Source organism: Amyelois transitella, chromosome 13, assembly GCF_032362555.1.
Source record: "Amyelois transitella isolate CPQ chromosome 13, ilAmyTran1.1, whole genome shotgun sequence".
Classification (NCBI taxonomy): Eukaryota; Metazoa; Arthropoda; class Insecta; order Lepidoptera; family Pyralidae; genus Amyelois; species Amyelois transitella.
The window spans coordinates 2,134,679-2,159,691 of NC_083516.1; the positions used below are offsets into that span (position 1 = coordinate 2,134,679).

The 25,013-nt window shown below is 34.6% G+C and overlaps 2 protein-coding genes across 2 annotated transcripts in view; one reads left to right on the forward strand and one right to left on the reverse strand.

Annotated features, from left to right (window-relative positions):
- The window catches only part of LOC106137910 (calmodulin-A), a 69,885-nt gene that overhangs the window by 28,910 nt on the left and 15,962 nt on the right, over positions 1 to 25,013 (reverse strand). The gene's annotated exons all lie outside the window — the stretch shown is intronic.
- LOC106137911 (troponin C) lies at positions 643 to 23,889 on the forward strand. The gene is made up of 6 exons (XM_013338863.2): positions 643 to 755; positions 871 to 904; positions 9,483 to 9,626; positions 19,591 to 19,707; positions 22,846 to 22,977; positions 23,759 to 23,889. Exons 1-6 carry the CDS (start codon positions 666 to 668, stop codon positions 23,785 to 23,787), a joined length of 546 nt encoding a protein of 181 aa, XP_013194317.2. The 5' UTR covers positions 643 to 665; the 3' UTR covers positions 23,788 to 23,889.

Here is a 25,013-nt window from a genome sequence, read left to right on the forward strand (position 1 = left end):
CTAGATTCAGAAGTAAAGGCATTGATTGTCAGTCAATGTGTCAAGAATTTATTTGCCATTACTTTGAAACATATGAAATTAACAAATGTTTTACTAATAACAAAACAGCATACATTTTTTTTACTTAACTTTATGTAACAATGTTCATAGTGGAATTTTAATTATAATTATCCCAGCCGTACTCTGAAGCCAAACTAGTTTAGTAGCTTACGATAGGATTATCATATAAATCACAAAGGGATCTTACAAATACGGCTTCTTTGCTTTGCTATGGTAACATGCAAAATGGTATAGTGCAGTTACAATCTAGAAGTAAAATAAAAAATAATAATTATTTAGTAATTAATCCCTTTATTATATGAACCACCTACTTCTCTTCCCATGCACATTGTAAAAGACAATGACATGCTAATAAACTTGGAATTATTATTTTACTATATGTCACTATTTGTATGTCAATTGCAACGTTAATCGAAATACATCCTTCATTTAACAAACTCTTCTAACAATATAAACGTTTTGGTAGCCTTTCTCATATTTGGGTGATCCCCGTTGATAACACAAATGTAAAATAATGTGAAAATCAAGCCGCCATTACAAGGTCACATTCGCGTAAGTCAAGATGCGCATTGTCCGAACATTATTCCAGCTTCCAGTAAACGTGAATGTCAAGAAGTTGTCAGTATCACATTTTCGGCGCGAGCGCATGGTTAGAGGAACCCGCGCGTTCTAAGTTTAAAAATAATTCAAAAATGGTGCGTACGTTCGAATATTGCAAAAAAATAATAAATATTTTGAAAAAAGTTAATGACTCAGGATTGATATAATGATTTTAATGGCTCAGTCAATAATGTTTGTTATTGTTTGCAGACAACAAATCAAATTGACGACGAACAAATTACAAGTGAGTAATTAAATAAGTATTCGTATTTATTTTTTTCTTTTATTGATATGTTAATAGACTTTTTATGATAACAAAATATTCTGATATAAGGAATATTATTTTATAAATCATCATCATTTTAACCGTAGGACGTCTACTGCTGAACATAGGCCTGCGCTAATGACTGCCACCTCGTTCTTTTGGAGGCGACCTGCATCAGACGTTTCCCGCGGACTTTATTTTAAACAAGTATAATCAACTTGTGTTTAACCCACATACAATTATACATTAGGTAGTTCTTTGCGCATCAAAATTTAAAAAGTCATTTCAATATCAATATAGGACAGACTAAAACCTGACTTCAATACTCTCTTCTTACTCGTATCTTTCTCAAATGTTGCAATCTTATATTCCAAGTGAAATTTCCTTTATCTTCAAAACCGGAAGAATTTCAAAACTCATTTCGTAATTGGTCCATTGGTACTCCGTACGCAAATTAATTGCCATAAACAATAAAAAACGGTGCTGTGTTGCCAAATGGAAAATTGCATGTGCACAGGAAATAAATTAAAATGTCGGGAACGTTTCGCAGACCGCACGCCACACCGTTTTATTAAAAACTGCATTCAAACTGAAAACTGCGAAACAATAAATTGAAAAAGGATCTTTCAAAATTATAGAGTTTCACCGCGTGATTATTTATTAATTCATAAAAAAGCGAAGAAAAATAGACCAAACTCCTAAAGAAAATGAAAGAAATTATAATAAATAAATTTCTTAATAAATATTAATAATACTGGATGAGATATTTTCCATTTATTATTAATATGCCTTTTGCTGCTATGTTTTTAATATGTGAATTTGCTGTAATTTATTATGGTGAAATAAAGAGTTATTGAATTGTAAAATATGACGTATTGCTTCCGTGCATTGGCATAGACGTACGTAATTTATAAAGGATTTCTTTCGCTTACTAAATAGAAAGGAGTAAACTGGTACCTTAGTCAACTGCATGTCTTTATATGACTGTTCATGTCAATCGTGGGAAACGCTTCTAATTTTTGGATAATTCTTTTACTCAAGTCGCTCTATCTCTGAATGTCATTTCCATCTTAATCTGTCCATCTAAACTACAAGACTTATGGCTAAGGCTCTATCCAACCCGTAAGATATGTGAAATATAATATTATGTTATGTGTGTGTTGTGTTGTCTATATTTTATCTAAATGAGTTACTAAAAAAATCCTACTAATATTATAAATGCAAAAGTTTGTGAGAATGTCAGTATGGATGTTTGTTACTCTTTCACGCAATAACTACTGAACCGATTACGACGAAATTTGGTATGTACGTAGCAGAAGACCCAGAATATTTATTTATTTATTTATTTATTTATTCTTTATTGTAACAATAACAATTTGTAAAGTACAATAGGCGGACTTAATGCTAATAGCATTATCTAACAGTCTACCATTGGGTTAAGCGGAGAACCTTTGTGTGGGTGATAATAATAATGTACAATAAACATACTTACTTACTATATGATATATACTAAAAACCTATACATAATATATACCTATATACTACAGTAAACATACATATACATAAATACATATATATACATAAATATATATATATATTTGCAGCAGATTACATACAGAGATTACTCTCTCATGACTGAGTCAGAAACAACTGGACCACATGCGACTTAAAACTGGCGCGGCTCAGAGAAGCTTGAACGGAATCGGGAAGTGCATTCCAAAGTCTAACAGCTGTAGCAGCGAAAGAATTTGAATAAAAACCTGTACGGTGAAAAGGTGTTGCAAGGGTCAACCTGTTAGAGAATAATACATAGGCTACTTTTTAACCCGTAGTTCCCGCGGGATTGACAGGGTTTCCATGCGGACGAAGTTGCGGGTGGCCTCTAGTAGTTCATAAAATCATGTTATAACACCAACCTGACGTCTTCATAAAGGGGCGGTCTCATAAATGTTTGCTAACTTTACAAACTGTAATTTCGTTGAACATGCACACTTTTTGAAACTTCGTTATAAGTTTTTACCTTAAAAATATTTTAACACGACGGACTAAAAACGTGCACGTGCAAACAAGGAAGAGTAATAACAATTATGGACAAATAATTTGAAATAAATAGTTTTTATACATCATATTATACATGCAGTCATGTCTATATTATGCATTGCGGAGTAGACAGAGCCAACAGTCTGAAAAGACTGATAGGCCACGTTCAGCTATTTGTTAAAAAAGCTCATAGTTTTTATTTATTGAAAAAAGAAAACAACCACGTTAAAATTTAATATACCTAATAAAAATAAAGCAAAGTAATTTTATTAGGTATATTAAATTTTTTATACACGATTTTAATAAAAATAATATATATTAAAATACACTCGTTATATCATTCTAAAGTTTTCTACTTAATAAAATTTTAAGTAGAAAATTTTTAGCATGATATAAACGTTTGCAGATTGCTAAAACTATTCACTTTTATAATGCTCGCACTGCGCCACATTTTACCAAATAACTCACCATTTTATATGAAGTGTTGAAACGTTAAATTATCACACTTTGGGAATTCATGAGGACATTTACGAGAGGAATTTAGAAATCCTTTTAACAGGCACTGAAAAATTATATTTTTACAGACATACATAATATACATATAGTCACGTTCATAACCCTCGCGGGGTAGACAGAGCCAACAGTCTTGTAATTTAAGAAAAATCCTTACTTACGTACTCGTACCAAATAATTTAATGACTGTAGAGAAACTTAATAAAATTAAAAATTTTAATTAAGTATCTGAGAGAGAAACTGGTTTGAATACTGGCATGTGAGCTAATGATTTTAAAACTGTAGACCGGATAAAGAGAGAAAGACCAGATAAAACGGAAAATGGACCTCTGAATCAAAGTGGGGGAGAATGCAAATGAAAATACGCTAATATGAGAGATAAAAAGTATTCTCATCAATAAGAAATCATCTATATATATCTGTTAACTTTTAAATTGTCGAAGAAATATTTATTATATTCTATTTCCGAGAATAACTCTGCAATTAAAGCGCGATTAATTTAATTGTTAAACACACTAATTAAGAAGAGTTAATTAGTGAACCCTCGTCAAAGTTTTGGCCCGAATTTTCTTAATAAAATTTACATGGAAACTGAAAGGCGTAAGATTCGTAAAGGAAGTTATTATTAAATTCTCAAAATACCTCCTTGTCATCGTCCTGTGTTTTGTCCTAGTTGGGTTTCCTTAGGGAACAAAAGAGTATCTGCCTGTAATTAAAGTGGACATTTAATGACCCGCATTGATTGAGAATGAAATATAATATTTTAAATCTAATTGAGCCTAGGCCGGGTGGTTACCGGTATTTTAAATTAGAAACGCTCCATATTTTTAGCATGGATGTTGTAAAAAGCGATTAAGGGTTAGGCTATTAGGCGATGGGCTAGCAACCCGTCACTATTTGAATCTCAATCACATCATGAAGCCAAACAGCTGAACGTGGCCTTTCAGTCTTTTCGAGACTGTTGGTTCTGTCTACACCGTGAGGGTTATAGACGTGTATGTATGTATGTTAAATCCAATTAGCACTGTATAGACATATTGTATCCATCCTACTTTCGCAAACCAGTGTCTGATTAAAAGTAAGAAACTGTCAATTTTATGGCATTGTGTGTGTACACAATAAAATTAGAATAAAGATATAAGACCACTAACCAAACAGTATAACGCGACTGCCAGATTTTCACCACTGAACGAAAGGTTCTGGGTTCGATCCCTGGCCAGGTCAATATGAAAAAAGAACTATCTATTTTTGAATCGTGATCACAAGCGTTCCTTAAGAGGCAACTCTAGAGAAACAACCATGGCGAACGCTTCTATTAAGCGCCTGTTTGATTTAATTAACACAAATGTAGCGATAGCAATAACATAAATAATAACGATGTAACCACAATATTTAGGAATTTGAATTTTCACCAAACGTTTCAGTTGCGGTCGCCCAGTTCGCGAAACTCGTGAGCTTTTCATTCTGTAAGCTCAAACAATTTTAACTGACTGAATTGTTCCGAGTTTTACACTTTCGGACAAAATTGTGGGTCCAAATTTGCATTTGACCTTTTCGAGTCAATCAGGAGGTAGGTTTAGAAACTCTTTACTGCATTAAAAGATACAAATTTATGTAAATACTCACAAACTTTCGCATTAATAATAGGAAAATATAAAAAAATAAATATATAAATAGATAATATTAAATAAATATCAAAACAAAAGAATGAAAAGGTGGATGAAGCGAAAGAAGTATACAGAGATCGTGGCAAGTGGAAAGATATAGTCTCTGCCTTCCCTTTCGGGAAAAAGGCGTGATTTTATATATGTATGTAAATATCAATACCTATTTATAACACAAGAGTTTATAGTCAGAACAAATGATTTTTCAATGAATACACGTCTTTTTTCTCTTACGGGGTAGACAGCACCAACAGTCTGGAAAAGACAGAAAGGCGCGACGTTGGTTGATGGCTTTACAATGAAACTGGGAGTAAGACGGTGACATATTGCTAGCATTTAAAACCATACTTAACCTATTAAAGTTATATTTACGTAGCTTAAGACGTGAATTTATTTTTACGAGTAACAATTCCTTCGGTAGCAGGAAAAACGTTCGTGTAGAAACTAGACACGTTATATTTATACGAATTTTTTACTTACAAAATAGATTTAGTAATTTTCTTACACGAGAAGTATCTTAATCTTTAATTCAGCCACATTTTTATTATAAAATTTTATCGCTAGTTTGTCATAGAGTAAGATGTTAGGGTTTCAGTGATTAATAACCACATCGTAAAAAGTTTAGTGTTTATAACCTACTTCACATAAAAGAGTGGCCGTCATATTTATGGCACCACTAAAGTTTGAAGTCAAAACGAGTATTTTGTGGTCACGTTTAAGAGAGGCGATCATGTCCCAATAAACAAAATCGGCGTGTTTGTTGTAGGTATAGTTGTTTTTTCAAGAGTTACCTAATTAAGTATTACAAATTTAGAAAAAAAAATAAAAAAACACACTGTGATTATCTGCATTTATTACGTTAAATTAATTTGAAACAATAAGTTATCAAATAATTAAATTATATAATATCAGATTCGAAACAAAGGTTATCTCTTACGAGTAAGAAACAGCGAACAGTTTCGAAAATGCTGGAAGGCCACTTTCAACCGACTTCGTGCTTGAATTCAAAATGTGACAGTTTGCTAGCAAATCGCCTATTAGAAAAATCCCAAGTTTGAAAGCCTATCCCTTAGTCGCCTTTTACGTCATCCATGGGAAAGAGATGGAAAGCTCGTATTCATTTCTATATTGGTGCCGGGAACAACACGCCCCGATTCGAAATGACAAATTCGAAATATTATTTGTTGATGCCATGTCATTCTTTCATACAACACTTCATTGAATGAATGAACAAAACAAAAATACACATTATAATCTGAAATTATGTTAGGCATCTATACAACAATAGGCGATTACCATAATTGTCATGGTGATTGGATCTAATCTTTGAGTGTCCGTTAAAAAATATTGACAAAATTCCGATAATTGATTATTGAATCGTTATATTACTGTCTTAAATATTATTTACTTACATTTTAATTCACTTGCTATTTTTGTAAGTGATGAGAAATGACGATTGAATGATATAAAATCATCCGTTCGATCCATTCGAAAATTTATCTATAAAAAACAACGTGTGATCCTGCTACTTCTCTTTCAGTGCAGATCGTAACAGTCAATCAAGGGATAGGCTAAACTTGGGTTGTGGGTAACGATGGACTAGCAACCTGTCACACGCAGCTGAATGTGGCCTTTCAGTATTTTATTAATAAATTTCAAACTCACCACTCTGGAGAGGAGCCCGGGGTAAGTTCTTGAGCATGGATCCTGGATTGGGTGATTCAGGTTTTTACATGAAGCGACTGTCTGACCTCCGCAACCTTTGCATGTGAACCTAACCCGTATTGGATCATATGGTTACACAATGAGTTGCCAAGTTTCTTCACGATGTTTTCCCTCACCGTAATATTGATATTACCTACCATCCTTTGCCAAAATTCATCACGAGTGAGCCCGAGAAGGGTTGTTTGCGAATGCTATACATACAATACACACATACAGCCCAAATATCCGACACCAATTATTATATCGAATTGCTCCGCTACAGATGTTTCTGACGGCTCGAATACATGGACCGAAAAAAGTGGAGAAGGCATAATAAAATACTACTACTACTAATTTTTTTTAATTTACTACTACTACTATTTTATTTTTTAAACACTTTTTGTACGGGCTATATTCCTGTATTATTTTAAGTAATTTTTAAAAACAATCTACTCAGTATAATTTTAAATTACGTGGGTGGGTGGGTGTATTATATAATACTGGCTGTTTCCCGCGACTTCGTACACGTGGAAATATCTATCACGGTTAAGTAAACAAGTACGAGTACATACATAAATATATGGAGCTGGGCCTCCGGGCTAACCTCCACAACATTTGCAGAGGACACCTAATATACAGGGTGACTTTTAATTCAACTGCATAAATTTAACTGTTAAGTGTACTCATCTAAAGGATATTTAAAAACGTTAAAAAAAATATCGGTTCATATTTCAGCAAGTACGAATAAAATAAAAGTATCAAAATCCACGATTTTAAATACGTCATATCACCCCGGCCGGCGGAAAAGCGACGTGTAAGATTCAGAGGTCAACGACACAATTCATTCAGCTGAGCGATCTCGACAACTCTGAACTTTACTTAATCTTGATATTAGAAAAAAAAACTTATTTTTCAGACATGTATTTACATGTTTAGTTTTAATTTCTTTTTGTAGTATAGGTCTCTAATAAAGCGTGTGACGTAGTTTTTGAGGGTTTTTTAAATGTGAAAATGATGACGTTTAATTTAAATAAAAATAGGCTCAAACGGCTCAGAAGCATGGGTATAGTCTATGTTTAAAAGGATGCAGTTGTTTTAAATGTCACCCTGTATAGCTCAGACAAACTAAATTCTTGAAAAAATAGTCATCTCCACTTCACATCATATTTTCTTTGTTCTGTAATATTAGTGATTTCGTGTATACTTTCACGTGGCTGCCAGTGTACGGTCCCTCAGCTCAAATCGATAGTACAGTTTGACTTTTATTCCAAGATGTGAAGGAATGTTTTGTAACTATGTGAATATCTTTAGTTATGTAAACTGTTTCGTACAATATACCTGCCAAGGTTTCGGAGGTCGGATGAGAGTCGCTTCGTGTAAAAACCTGACTCACCACATCCAGGAGGTTCTATTAGCATAAAATTTTGTGTTATAATTTTACATGGCATACCTTTGTTTAGCCTAATAATTGTTACGCATACTATTATTTGACATAACTTTTTAGGCATATTTCTTTAAGCATACCTAATATTTTAATAGAATAACCTAACCTAACCTAAGAAGTACTCGCCTTATAGCGCTACATCTGGTTCGCGCAAAAAATAAATTTATCTAAACTATATTTATGCCTATTGAAATAGTATACCAAAACCAATTATGCCAAAAAACTATTAGGTATGACAAAAAATAGTATGCGTAACTCGTTATGCCAAAGTAAAATAGGACAAAAAATAATTAGTCGAATCAAAGGGATCTCCATCCAGGATCCATGGTCTAAGGCATACCCCGGGCTCCTCTCCAGAATGGTGAGGATGCAACCGGGGCTAAAACCAGGAGGAAGTACAAAATACCTACATAACATCTTTGTAGCTAATTTCTTGGCATGAGTGAGGCACTTGATTTATACATTTAGAAATGGACACTGACTGATCTGGGGATTTAAAAATTTGCAAGTCTAACTTCAGCTGGAACGTAAATTGATAGGATTTTTTTTATTTACGCGGGCGGCGGACGTTCCTGTCCAAATATAAAAGCCTCTTTCCCATAGAGGTGGGCAGAGACTACATCTTAGCAGTAGCCACGATCCTTGCATACTTCTTTTCCTAAATACATATTTAAATCTTCCTGATTATGCAGTTTTAGGTATATAAATCCCCTTATAGTACCACTAAATCTGTAATAGAAGTTACGAACTACGAGTAGGAACGCGCAGTATTGCGCTCTGGGGAATTACCAGTGAAACCACTAGATATTGTGGCGATTTAATGTTAATCACTTAAGAGTGTGTTTAACTTGCAATCAATACATACATATCATCACGTCTATATCCCTTGCGGGGTAGACAGAGCCAACAGTCTTGAAATGACTGAAAGGCTGTTTGGCTTAATGATAAAATTGAGATTCAAATAGTGACAGGTTGCTTGCCCATCCGTCAAAAGAGGAATCCCAAGTTTATGAGCCCATCCCTTAGTCGCCTTTTACGACATCCATGGGGACGAGATGGAGTGGTCCTATTCTTTTTTTATTGCTGCCACACGTCACAAAATGAGCTGACAATTTCAATTTTTTTTTCGTCATTACCAGATCAGCATAGATGAATTATAAATTTGTTTTTTTTTTTTTTTTAATAATTCCAGTGCTCCGCCGGGCATTCAGCATGTTCGACTCGAGCAAGCAAGGCCGTATAGAGAAGGAGAAGGTGCGAACGATCCTGAACACCATGGTGCACAGTTATGATGACAACGAGCTGGACAGGATGCTGGATGACGAGGATGTTGATGGTAAGGACGTACTTACATACATGCAGTCACATAATCACGTCTATATCCCACGCGGGGTAGACAAAACCTTGAAAAGACTAACATACATACATTCACACAATATCCCTTTCGTAGTAGACAGAGTTAACAGACTTGAAAAGACTGATCCACGCTCAGCTGTTTGGCTTAATGATAGAATTGAGATTCAAATAGTGACAGGTTGGTAGCCCATCACCTAAAAGAAGAGTTCCAAATTTAAAAGCCCATCAGTTAGTCGCCTTTTACGACATCCATGGGATCGAGACGGAGTGGTTCTATTTTTTTTTATTATTGGTGCCGGGAACCACACGGCACATTTTCTATGGTAAGAATGTACCTATTGTGACTGGACGATGTCTTTATTTAAAGAGATTTAACACGATTAAGGAACAACACTATGTCAAATAAAATTAAATTTAAGTCTTTTTTTTCAAACAGAAAGACTAAATCTTAATATTAATATAAAACTAAATGTAGACTGAACTAAACACACACATACATATTATTACGTCTATGTCCCTTGAGTGATAGACAGATCCAACAGTATTTAACATCAACATACTGAACAAAGTCAATCAAACAAACAAAAGTCCTGGTAAAGGGTCAGGTCAAAAGTACCCGAAACCGCCGAGCTTGCATGAAGAGAGTTATGAATGTGGATGAAGCGAAGGAAGTATGCACAGATCGTGACAAGTGGAAAGAGGCAGTCTCTGCCTACCCCTCCGGGAAAGAGGCGTGATTTTATGTATGTATGTATGTACTGAACAAAAGACTCGATTACAACTGTCTAACTAGCTGCTGGAAAGCTACACGAAAAATAGAGAAATTCTTTGGAAAATCCACAGGAACAGCAGTAAAATGTAATGAAACAGGAGTCAAGGGAACGAATCTACAAAAATAAACCAACTAATTTCAGTTGTAAGCACATTTAAAAAGTTTACGACCATCCGAGTGGGTTTTAGAAAATACTACTACTACCGGTTCGTTCGCTTATACATACATACATCTCATCACGTCTATATCCCTTGCGGGGTAGACAGAGCCAACAGTCTTGAAAAGACTGAAAGGCCACGTTCAGCTGTTTGGCTTAATGATACAATTGAGATTCAAATAGTGACAGGTTGCTAGCCCATCGCCTAAAAGAAGAATCCTAAGTTAAAAAGCCTTAGTCGCCTTTTACGACATCCATGGGAAAGAGATGGAGTAGTCCTATTCTTTTTTCTATTTGTGCCGGGAACCTCACGGCAATAAATTCGTTTGCTTGCGTAATGGGCTAGTTGGTCACTATTTGAATCTCAATTCCATCATTAAGCCATATTGCTGAACGTGGCCATTCTTTTCATGACTGCTGGCTCTGTCTACCCCGCAAGGGATATAGACGTGATGATATGTATGTATGTATAAGACGTGACTATATATATGCATGTACAATAAATGTAATTTGTCCCGTATATAAAAAAAAATACTTAGTGTAAAACTTTTTTTTATTACTCGTAACTCCTTTATTTTCCAACCGATTTTCCGCGAAAAGTTTTATCGTAAGTACCTACTATTAATAATTTCTGTGGTTTTATGTCAATATGAGAGTAATTTTTCGCTCCACTTGTAGCTGCCAGTTTCCAGACACGTCCGTTCAATTATACACGACACGAGACAGCGATCTTTGAAGTTCGCGACGCGATCATAAAATCGGGGTATTATGTTTTAATTTTAGTCGAAGTATTGACAGATTGTGTAGGTACAAAACGCTGATTTGTTAAGATACATAAATAAATGTTACTTATATAAACTTGAGCTTAGGCGATATAATGGACATTATAAAAGTGTATTTCTATCAATTTCATTTTATCACGATAAAGTAACTTTATCAATTTACTTATGAGTATTATTGAGTTTATTTATTTGGCAACTGTCATTAATGTCAATTAAATATAAGCTCAGAACATAATTAAAAATGATTAAGCACACTCCTATAAATACCGACGTATCTATCTCATTTAACAACTCCTTATAATTTACTGTAAACGCATACATTTGAGATGTTGCCCAGTTTTTCCGTTCTGTAATTTGTCTAACTATATTTTCTAAAAATAAATAACTTAATAAATATATTACAAACAATAAGCAATAAAAATAGCAAAATGTTATAAATTAACGCATTTTTCCATTCCACTGTTGGAACTGAATTGACTGTTGGCTCTGACTAGCCCGCAAGGGATATAGACGTGACTATATGTATGTATTTTCCATTCCATTTTTAAAATGATGCTTATTCGTTTCTTTACAACCCCAAATTGAATAAACACATTATGATAAAATACAATGCGGTCTTTCTAAAGTCGTCCGCCGAAGCTCACCTATTCAAACGAGCGGTGATAAATCACATGTCTTCCTGCCGGATTTACTGACTTGGATATTGGTAGATGTAATTTATTATGTTCCTCTAGGAACTATGATGTTGAGTACGTACATTTTACTATCATAAACTCGAGATATGGATGAGTTATCGTCTACAAAATTCAATATTTTATTTTATTTTATAGATTTGGATGACCAACAGCAATGTCACAATCATAAGCTTATAAAATAAACATTTAAGAGCCAATTACAGGTCTTCACTAATAAAAACAGTATAAATGAATTTTCGGAAACGCCGAAGTTTTTTGACAGTTAAAGAGTCCAGTTTGCTTAGTTGTACGAAGTGTCTGCCTACCCTTCCAGGCTTTCCCGGAGGGATAGGCAGACGATTTGATGATAACGATTCTTTAGTCGTCACCATATAAAAGTGGAAGACCACTTCTTTAAAATTGCCACGAACCCTGCATGCTTTTGCTTCATCCACATTCATCAATATTTTCAATGCAAGCTAGATATACATACATACATATAGTCACGTCTTTATCCCTTGCGGGGTAGACAGAACTACAGTCTTGAAAAACTGAAAGGCCACGTTCAGCTGTTTGGCTTAATGATAGAATTGAGATTCAAATAGAGTCAGATTGCTAGCGCATCGCCTAAATGACGAATCCCAAGTTTATAAACCTATACCTTAGTCGCATTTTACAAAATCCACGGGCAAGAGATGAAGTGATCCTATTCTTTTTTTGGTTGAAGTTGAGGTTACTTTTGGGGCAACTTCCATTTGACCTCCACAACCGCTTAAGGGGAACCTAACACATTGAGTTCACGGTTACGCATCCAGTTGCCTGAATGTGTAGCTTTCTTCACGATTTTTTCACCGGCACGGAGACACATTGGTTAGCAATCAAATTAATGTAAGTACTTTTCTCATAAAAGAGTTTTAATTACATAATCGTGACAAGATATGCACCTGCGCATTCCTATTTTTAGTTGGACACTTAACCCTTCGACCGACTACGCTTTCTTACTACTGGATTTAATATTTTATGTCCTGATAAATTAGTCAATCAGCATCCGCCTTTATTGAAAGGAGATATGACAAGAAACGTCGTTTCAACTGACACCAAGAGCAATTAGTAGAGTAATTGGAGATACGACCAGATGGTCTCGCTAAGGGTGAGTTCTTAGTGATAGCGAGAATAAATTAAAGACTTCTGAATCGTGGACTTGTGAGACCCACCCATTTTGTTTCACTGTTTTACTTTTTGTCGTGTGGTTCCCGGCACCGATTTAAAAAATAAAAGGACCACTCCCATCTCTTTCACATGGATGTCGTAAAAGGTGACTAATATGTTGTTTCTTCAGTACATAGAGAAATGGACATTGGAAATATGAGAAAAAAAGAGTTATAAAATCATATAAATAGGCTCTTTACCTCTCTGAATGTCAAGATTTTTAGTACAGTAGCCATTACTTATACTGAATAATTATATTATAAATTCTTTTTAAAAACTTAAACGCTAGAAGTCTGTATTCTGTCCCATTTCTTTCGGACGTGAGTTTTAGAATTCGACAATGTAAATGTGACACTAGAAATTTACAACAAGAAAACTATTCTAGAGCCTAGTTTGCACAGAATTCAACAGAAACCCAATCCCAACTAAATGCAAGTTTATTTATATGTTTTATTTGGTCATCTAATGAATAAATTTTCTTGAAGTATCACTTATATAATATACAGGGTGACTTTTAATTCAACTGCATAAATTTAACTGTTAAGTGTACTCATCTAAAGGATATTTAAAAACGTTAAAAGAAAATTATCGGTTCATATTTCCGAAAGTACGAAAAAAATAAAGGTATCAAAATCCACGATCCTAAATACGTCATATCACCCAGGCCGGCCGGCGGAAAAGAGACGCGTAAGATTCAGAGGTCAACGACACAATTGAGCGATCTCGACAACTTTGCACTTTACTTGATCTTGATACTAGAAAAATAATTTATTTTTCAGATATTTTTTTTACATGTTTAGTTTTAATTTCTTTTTGTAGTATTGGTTTGTATTAAAGCGTGTGACGTAGTTTTTGAGGGTTTTTTAAATGTGAAAATGATGACGTTTAATTTAAATAAAAATAGGCTCAAACGGATCAGAAGCATGGGTATATTCTATGTTTAAAAGGATGCAGTTGTTGTTTTAAATGTCACCCAGTATATTTATTATTGAAAGTCTGGAGAAGGACATACCGCAGGGTACCTTTTATTCTGGTAAAAACTATGGTTCCCGTGAGATTTGCGTAAAACCTGTATTCTTTTGCTTAATTCGTCCTTTTTTCGTAGATGACGTTAAAGCAACCGCCCATGGCAATGTCTGTTAATTATACTTAGCATGTAACAAGTTCTTTATTAAAGAAAAACATTTTCTTAAAATTTACCAATTAAAATTTTCTGTTTATAACCTTAACGTAATTTATTCATGGAATTAATTTAAGGAGAACAGATTTTACGACACAGCCAGGCTCAGTACATGTTTTGTCAACGTTAATTAAATTATCTTAAGCGAATTAGCCGTGCGGTTTTCGCCACTTTAGAATGGGCCCACTCCATAGTTTCCTCATGGATGTAGTCATATGCGACTAAAGGAAAGAATAAACTTGGAATTCCACTCGTAGGCGATAGACTAACAACCTGTCACTATTTGAATCTCAATTCTATCATCATGCCAAAAAGCTGAACGTGGCCTATCAGTTTATTCAAGACTGTTGGCTCTGTCTACCCCGCATGGGATATAGACGTGACTACATGTATGTATGTATGTACAGTGTACACCACATTTAGTGACCGCCTACGTAATCAATCAAGGCACGCTACAATGCTGTTGCAAGCCGTTCTAGGGAGATAAACGATTGTGGTTTGGTTGCTGACGGCAATATATGGCTGCTATAGAGAGCCCAGGGTCCGCTCGCGTTCAACGAAACTAAAATCGGAAATTTCGAGACCACATGAGGACCTCAGAAGTTTGGGTTATGTGTTAACATGCCAGCCCTCTTTTATATGAATGAAACAGAAATGGATTTATTTTCAAACTAGCTGTGCCCGCGACTTCGTCCGCTTGGAATAGTTATTATGGGCATTATTGAAGCCCTCAAGAATGAATAATTTTCCACGTTATTTTACATTTTCTATTATTTCTTTGCTTCTTATAGTTGCAGCGTGATGATATATAGCCTAAAGCCTTCCTCGATAAATGGCATCGTGAATGAAAATGTTCAACGCAAAAAGAATTTATTAATTCCAACCAGTACTTCCTGAGATAGAACGCGCTAGCGTTCAAACAAACAAACAAACTCTTCAGCTTTATAATATTTGTATTGATTAAGACATAAGATATTACATACTGACATGATTTCTAAGTACTTTACATTGCAGTTAATGTTAATAATGTCTCTTTTTGAGTGTCTATAAATTAATTCGAACCCGGGACTTTCAGTGTCGCAGACAAGCGTACTACCGCTGCGCCACAGAGGCCGTAAAATATACATTAACATACATGTAATCACGTCTATATCCCTTACGGAGTGTCTTGAAAAGACTGAAAGGCCGCATTCAGTTGTATGGCTTAATGATATTGATATTCAAATAGTGACAGGTTATAAATTAAATCTTATTAATTTTCTACGGAAGTTTTAAGAAATTAATAACTTTTGTAAACTCTGGAAAATCTGAAGCAATAACGTCATTTTACGAGGTCAGTTAAAACCTCAGCTGGTGCGGATTAACTGCTTTCTAAGCGACTCAGTGTTACGACTCTGTACCGACTACAAATAAGATGAAGTGAAGGATATTAGATTTCATTGTGATTGAATTCAATCTCATAATCGTTATTTAATTTTATTTTTACGTGTAGGTTCATACTTACATTATAATTTTTATGTGTAGGTTACATTTGTTCTTAAATCTGTGTGCTTTTAAAAAAAAAGTGAGAATAAAACGATCCATACAAATTTCACGATCCGCTAATGTCACTTTTTATGTTAAGTCGGAATTCCAACATATACATACATATATATATAATCACGTCTATATCAATTGCGAGGAAGACAGAGCCAATAGTCTTAAAATTGAAGACTGATAGGTCACGTTCAGATGTTTGGCTTAATGATAGAATCGAGATTCAAATAGTGACAGGTTGCTAGCCCATCGCCTACAAGAGGAATCCCAAGTTCACAAGCCCGTCCCTTAGTCGACTTTTACGACATCCATGGGAAAATATGGACTGATTCTATTCTTTAGTGGCTGGAACCCACACTGCTTTTGTTTTAATCTCTACAAAGTGTATAAATTTGTACTTAAGTGAATTGTTACTTACAAATACGTTTAAAAGCTTAAGTGAAAAAGACTATGAAGCTTTTATGACGTCAGATGAAAGCTCAGCTGGTCGCGGATTTACTGTAAAGCGGCGAACTTGTAAAGCTTGTGGTACTAACTACAAATAAAGTTTAATGTGACGTGAGATTTTACTTATCACCTTGCAAAAAGGTAAGGTGTTATAATATGTTGAATGTATTTCTTCGTAAGTTAATTTGTATAGTATTGTGGGCCGTGTGGTTCCCGGCATCATAAAAAAGGACCGCTCCGTCTCATTCCAATGGTTGTGGTAAAAAGCGACTAAGGGATAGATTTATAAACCTGGGATTATTCTTTTACGCGATGGGCTAGCAACCTGCCACTATTTGAATCTCAATTCTTTCATTAAGCCAAACAGCTGAACGTGGCCAATTTGTATTTTAGGACTGCTGAGTCTGTCTACCCCGCAAGAGATAGGGGTCCTATTCTTTTTTATATTGGTGCCCACACGGCACAAATATATTTACCTGAACTAGGATATTGAATAATATCTAATAGAATATAGGATATGAAAATTATATCATGAATAACAAAGATATTGAATATGTAACGTTTAAATGTCTTGCTTTCAATGTAACAATTGTTATAAATATTTACGACGAGCCATTTCAGAGATCGTTGGAAACATCCAGTCGAACATACTCGTAAATATAAGATTCCTGTTGCATAAATCAGTTTTCGGTGCATTGAGTGCATTGTATAATATTATAAACATGAAATGCACTTCGAGATTGCATACTCCTGATGAAAAACAAGTATTACTTTTAAACTTATATATGACTACAGGCCGCCCGCGACTTCGTCCGCATAGAAAGCCTATCAATCCCGCGGGAACTCCGGGATAAAAAGTAGCCTATATATTATTTTGGGTCTTCAGCTCCCTACATATCAAATTTCATCGTAATCGGTTCAGTAGTTTTTGCGTGAATGAGTAACAAACATCCATAGTGACATCTTGACATACTCACAAACTTTCACATTTATAATTTTGGTAGGATAATACATCTTTCCCGGAAGGGTAGACAGAGATTACATCTTTCCACTTGCCACGATTCATGCATACTCTTATTGCTATTGAAGTCTTGTATAAGAATATATATCAGCTTATGAATATAAATTATATGAAGCTTGTAAAAATCCCATCAGAAAATGTTTTTTTTTAATATTGGATTAGGCATTTGTCTTCCATCTCACCTCATGGTAAGTGACGATGGAGAGTCGAAGATGTTACATGCCAATCAAAGAGATATGTATTTATTCTACTTTTGAATCTTTCTTGTGTTAACGATGCATGGTCAGGCCAGAAGACAAGTTCCAAATTTAAAATTGGCGCGAGCAGTTACCACAGACAAATTCGATTTTCTTTTTTGAAACCAAAAACAAATAAGGTGTGCGCTTCGCTATTTAAAATCTACATACAGTTTTAGTCTGAACAATTTAATATGAAAACTTAAAAGTACAATACACTTGAGCCTATCTATAATTACAAATAACTTAAGTAAGCGCGTCGCTAACACCTTGTTATAAGGAAAATCGTAAGGATTAAGGATGCCTTGAGTATAATAAGATACACGATTATGTTTACAAAATGGCCTGAAAGCTTTCCCCTTTGTTCTTTAATATGATACATGAACAAACATTTCTTCCACCATAAAAGTAATATACGTATATGTACAGTCGATGGCAAATAAACTTGACGACTGATTTATGGTAAGGTTACATATAAAATTATACCTCTTTCCCGGAGAGGTAGACTGCAGTCAGTGAGTGGTTATAATTTTTAACCGCCTTCAAAAAAGTTGGTTCTCTGTTTAACCTGTATGTATGTTTGTCCGCGATTATCTCACGTTTCGCTGAACCGATTTTGATCCGGTTTTCAGGAAAGTGTTACACTTATAAGATTTAACCGACTTTTAAAAGGGAGGACATCGATTGGAGGCGGTTCCCTTTTTAAAAAAGTTATTTACTTCTCACTTCACTTCATTCACATTCTGTTACACATTAACATTCCTTATACTCAAAATTTAAATTTTAGTACCCTTCCGAAATGTGAAGTATATATGAAAAATTTCATAGATAATAGTTCAGTGTATGAAGAGGATAAACAAACAAAATTACTTTCGCACTTCTAATATTTATAAGAGTAGGTACTTGTATTTGTTTAGAATTGACATTAATATGTATGTTAACACTAAAACTAATGTAGTATCTAAGGTTATTTGCTGTCGTCCCGTGTTATTCCCTAAAAAAAGGACCACACCATCTCGTTTCCATGAATGTTGCAAAAGGCAACTAAGGGATAGGCTAATAAACTTGGGATTCCTCTTTTTGGCTATACTAGCAAACAGCTGAATGTGGCCTATCAGTCTTTTCAGCACTGTTGGCTCTGTCTAACCCGCAAGGAATATTGACGTGATTATTTATATGTATGTAAGGTTATTTGCTAACCGTACTTATATCAAAGCTACATTTGGAGAGATAAACTTGCTGCTAGGCTCCTACGGTCTAAGTCGGGATAAGTTTTAATGACCTGTCATCATCATTAAAGGCCAAGATATGGCTATGATGACTACTAGCCCACTATTTATAAATATATATAAATAGTGGGCTAGTAGTCCTAGCTACTAGTAGTAGTAGTATACATACATATACATAATATATATATATTCTATCTGACTATTATCATACATACATATAATTACGTCTTTATCCCTGGCGGGGTAGACAGAGCCAGCAGTCTCGACCAATAGGCCACGTTCAGCTGTTCGGCTTAATGATAGAATTGAGATTCAAATAGGGACAGGTTGCTAGACCATCGCCTATAAGAAGACATCCAAGTTTATAAGCCTATGCCTTAGTTGCCTATTTACGACATCCATAGGAAAGAGACGGAGCGGTCCTATTCCTTTTGCTAGTGGTGCCGGAAACCACACAGCACTATAATATAAACGTCAAATTTCAATTATATTGGTTCCGTAAATAACGCGTGAAGAGATAACAAGCAAGCAAACAAACCGACAAACTTACTTTCGCATATCTAGACATGACCACTTACCAATATTATCTCACTGACTGACTCTTTGACTATACACTGACATACGCCTAGACGTAAGTCAATCAATAAGTCAATCAGTCAGTGTCCTCTTTTATATATTTAAATTTATCCAATCGGTTTCAGGCAGCGGCAAATTAAACTTCGATTCTTTCGTGCGAGTGGCCACCCACTTCTTGGACGAAGATGACGAGGCCCTGCAGAAGGAACTGAAGGAAGCTTTCCGACTCTATGACAAGGAAGGTAAAGTCTATTGTTGTTTACAGAAATTATCACGCTTTTTTAGTAGGCAGAGTCTTTTATACTTCATCCATATTCATTAAAGTGTAATAGTACTATTTTTTTAAAGCTTGTAGTCGCAAATGAAACATTGCAAATCTGCCTTCCCTTCCGGGAAAGAGGCATGGTATGTGTGTTTTATAAACATTTAAGTCATAATACACATTTTAAAAAAAAAGTCATTTGGTATTCGAACCCCAGACAACCATTTTATCACGAAGTTAGACTAACCCCTGAATATCTTATATCGTTCAAGAAATGTTCCAGCAAAAACTGAACAAACATTTTCACGAAATTTCACAAAACAGCTATAAAAATGAGAATAAACGTGGAAAAAGGCAAAGAATATCTCTCGAGACTAGTTTACGCGTGTTTTTGGACAAAAATAACACACAGTTAACGTCTGTTCTGTTTGTTTCTGTCATAAACAGTTAAGTTGTATGATGCAGAGAGGGTGTGGTTTTAAGAATAACACGATAATTATGGACATAACTGAGATTTTTTTATGGTTTTAAGTGCGCACTAAATTTAACTCCTACATGCTTAGTGCAGAATTAACCACATTGCTCTTACGGTGAGGAAAACCCTGTGTTTTGGTTAAATGAACAATGCTTAATATGGATAAGTTTTTCCTGCAAAGGTTGCTGTGGTCAGATAGATGTCGCTTCGTGTAAATAAAAACTTACCTTAGCCAATCTAGTCTTCATGACAAGACCCGCGCGACGCCGAATTTACCGCGCGAAAAACCGCTATTTTCCTTTTATTATGACGTGAAGGAGACAGCAATAGTTTTTCGCGCGCGATGAAAACGGCGTAATGTAAAAGCGCATCCCCGGCTTTTCTGTACAGGTCAGGATTTACCGACTAATATTATTGATCAGAAAGACAGTTTTTAAAGCTAAAATTTATAAACTGCATTCGCTTGTATCAAGCCTTTGCATAAAACATTTTATAAGAATACCCTTCGTCAAAACTATGTCCTCGTAATTAAGAAAATAAAAGAACCATCGACACTTTTTTACATATCGTGATAAAACAGGTAATCCGACATTTTGTGGCCATCTTGGACTGATTTCCTTGGAATATAAGTAATAACACTCCCAACAAAATTAACTTTTCATATACCAAAAACACATCAAAATCAGAATCGGTTCATCCGTTTGGGAACATATAAAATCTGTGGATACCACACACAGACGCGTTCAACTTAATTTATAACTGTATTCATCTTTTTTGTCGTGGGTTAAAAAAAAGGTTTTTTATTCGTAATGTTTGGTGCATTTCTTTTTTCAATTTATAAATGACCGGATTCTGTCGAACAACGGAATGAATATTCATCCACTACAAAGGTTTTTTCAATAAACGATTGGATAAAAGCCAAAAATGATAGCCCTTCTACGAATAAATGATATTTTTACATAATATGTTATGTAAGTTGATTTTGTTCTTGTAATGTTGAATAGATGTGTGATTTTTTTTCATTATTATCTTTGTTTCTTATATATTATATCTTAGCTTAAATTTAATTAGAAAATAATGAATTTCTTTTTTTAAATCCTACCTAAATAATGCATTATCTTTCATTATACTTATATGTAATAGTTATTTTAAATACCTACATTTTTTCGTATTCTTTTGTGAACAATAAGAAATTATTTGGTACCAAGAAATATGTTACGCGTGCGTTTTCAGCAAATGGTTTTCAAAAAAATTACTTGAGTATATTTGCAAAGTAATTAAGACCCATAGCAAACAATAGGCATAGGCTTATAAACATGGGATTTTTAGGCGATAGGCTAGCCACATGACACTACTTGAATCTCAATTCTATCATTAAGCCAAACACGTGGCCTATCAGTCTTTCAAGACTGTTAGCTCTGTCTACCCCGCAAGGGATAAAGACGTGACTGTATGTATATATGAATAACAGACAATAATGAAGTTATATAGAAGCCGCAGGGTTTGCCTGATGCCGATAAATAACAGGTGCAGCTTGTCTTTCCACTTTCACATCGCTGACTAAGCGCGCAATATATAAAAAGTCCAGAAGACACACATAAAGGGAACTAAGATATACACACACACATAGATTATTTTTTCTCGTCATTTGAAAACAATTAGAAAAGTTATATTATTTTCTTTTTCTACCTGGGGTTATTCTTCATCTTTTTGGAGATGCGCCCAGGAAGTGCCTTTTGAGTATAATTTTGTTAGTCAGGTTTAATCACGAGATGACTACCATCTGAACTTCGCAACGTTTACAGGAGAACCTTACCCACAATGGTGAAACATCCATTTGCCTGAATATGCAGGTTTCCTCACGATGTCAGAACGATAGAAAGAAGCGTCTTTTATGTATGTAAAAACCTAATTAAGCAGTAAAATGTATCTAACTCAGATAGAATCAATAGTCTAATGTCAAGGTAGTGAACCTGTTCCTCCATGTGCATTACAAAATTCAGTCCAGCATCGTAACAATTCGACCAGCGACACTGTAAGTTACAACTCTGAATTCTCCACAATTTGTGACAGATTGGTAAACAGCGCTAATTGATTTTGTTAGAGCCCAGTGTTTGTGTTGATAAAGTGCTTAAATAAATATGACCCAAGGGATGTGAGATGCGGCGTTAAATTGAGTGTCGGGAATTATGTAAGAGCTTCACTTTGAAGGTCGTATGGGTAAATTAGCAAGTGGAAATCCATAGTATCTGACTACCCCATTAGGAAGCAGGCGTGATGGTATGTGTGTTTGTATCGGTTAAAGTATCTCTGTTTGACCTGTATGTATGTTTGTCTGTGATTATTCGCGTTTCACGTAACCGATATCGATTCGGTTTTCAGAAAAGTTTTTTTTTACACTAAGGCGAAGGTTTTACAAATTTAACCGACTTGAAAAAAGGAGGATATCGCCTGGAGGCGGTTCTCTTTTTACAAAAGTTACACAATAGTGATGAACTTAAATTAAATTAAAAGATATTGATACACTTAGGAGAGATTTTATAAGTTTAACCGACTTCAAAAAAAGGAGGATATCGGTTGGAGGCGGTTCTCTTTTTACAAAAGTTATAGGTACAATAGTGATGAAGTTAAATAAAATTTCAGGTAATGGTTATATCCCTACATCGAGTCTCCGGGAGATCCTGGCCGCCTTGGATGATCAGCTCACACCAGATCAGCTGAACGAGATGATAGCAGAAATCGACACTGATGACTCGGGCACGGTAGACTTTGATGGTTTGTACTTCTATTGCGATGACATTATAACTATAATTACTTCACAACATATACAGTCATCCTTTTTTTTCTGTCTATATGTATGTGCTAATCCCAGAAAGTTGTGGACGGATTTTCTGGGGAAAGTTTATATCTATCTAAATGCTTCCCGTGCAAAGCAGAGGCGGGTTGCTTGTTTTATATAATGGCATAGTGCATCTCTCTCTCTCTTTATATATATGTATAAAGGAGGATTAGAAAAAAAAACCTTAATAACCTTTTAATTACATACATACATATAATCACATCTATATCCCTTGCGGGCCAACAGTCTTGAAAGACTGACAGGCCACGTTCAGCTGTTTAGCTTACTGATAGAACTGAGATTCAAATAGTGATATGTTGCTAAACCATCGCCCAAAAGAAAAATCAGAAGTTTATGACGTTTTTATTAAAGGAGAATATGACGTGATATATGTTTGCGTATTATTTTATTGAAGTTTCTTATATAGTTATCATGATTTATACACTATTTATCTAAGTGACATTTTTGTATATTGTACAAAGATAATTTTAAAAAGTTTAACGGTCGAATTTTTAAGCCGTGACAGGTGTGTAATGAAAAAGTAAAAGTAGATGGCCAAGTTTTCTATAAAACCCTTTTTCTTGATTAATTTAATAATCTGCCTGCATGTTCAAACAATTGGCATACATAATGTTCTTGCTACGTAAACATAAAATTTCCAAAAATTAATTTTTTGAAACCATATTTTTTTATTAATAATGCCTCTTCTAATTTCAGAGTTCATGGAAATGATGACTGGCGATTAAAACAAAATAAAAACAAGCCCTTCAAAGCAAAGAAAGGGAAAATCGTTTAATGTTCCGTTCAAAATCTTGGCAAAGTATTAATTAAAAGATGCTTTCATAAAATGTTTTCTCATTTTATCCTATTGAATGTATTGATGTCACGAGTAAACGAAAATTAAAAATGACAGCAGATTAACTTACGACAGCAGCGCCGTTTCCATATGTATAAAAAATAGCACCTATCTTTTTCCAAAGTCAACACTGTAATTATCAAAATCGGTTCAGTGGTTTTACTCTGAAGTGATAACAAACCGAACATACTTTCGCATTTATAAAATTTCAGGCCTTTCCTATAAGGCCTACCAGTCTTTTCAAGACTGTTGGCTCTGTCTACCCCGTAGGGGATATAGACGTAATTATATATAATCTCTTATATAATCATCATAATGATAAAAAAACGTTAATTTATCTCACACAAATTTTACATGTTTCCTTAAAACTAGGAAAATACAAAAAAGAATTGAGAAATTGTGTTCTAAAAAGTAATCTGTAGTACAGCATATTCCCGATAAGGTACATTAGTTTTCAACTGCCTTTAAGTACTTGAAATATTTTTCTACCTTGATTCCGCTGTAATCTCTGATATTCCAAAAGCACACTCATGATGGTTCCATATTAATATTTGTCGAACTGCTCCTAGCGGAAATTTGATATTTACGGACGACATGCCACTCCCATATATATATTACATATTGTGTGTATGTATGTATGTAATATTTACTACAAACTGCAACAGAAAGTATGGATTTATAAATCCTTGTGGTTTATTGGTTTTGATTCAACCAACTTCGTCTCTTATAATTAATACGTAATTGCCTTAAGAGGCGACTAAGTAGTAAGTGTACAGTACAAGAATAGTTAACAGATAGGAGACTAAGAACTTAGCTGTCAATAATAGTTTTCAGGCAATGCCAGGCAGGCAGCTACAGGAATTTGCCTAAATTTTTAAGGAACAAGTATTCTTATTGACGTTGGACATACTGACGAAAAGATAAGTCAAAGTACATTAAAATGGCGAGCTTGTATTTTTAGTTGATACAGAAAAAGTATTCAGGGATTATGGTAAGTGGAACAAATAGTCTCTGCCTACCCCTTCAGTGAATAGTATGAGTGAATAGTATAACTATAGTTACATACAGAAAATCACACCTATACATAATACGAAGCCATATATAGAAATTCTATTC

What these genes read in the sequence shown, in the direction of transcription:
- LOC106137911 (XM_013338863.2), top strand. Translation starts at nt 666, where the DNA reads ATGTCAAGAAGTTGTCAGTATCACATTTTCGGCGCGAGCGCATGGTTA. An exon ending in GGATGACGAGGATGTTGATG is followed by an intron (nt 9,627 to 19,590) that starts GTAAGGACGTAC and finishes AATCGGTTTCAG; the next exon opens with GCAGCGGCAAATTAAACTTC. An exon ending in CCGACTCTATGACAAGGAAG is followed by an intron (nt 19,708 to 22,845) that starts GTAAAGTCTATT and finishes ATAAAATTTCAG; the next exon opens with GTAATGGTTATATCCCTACA.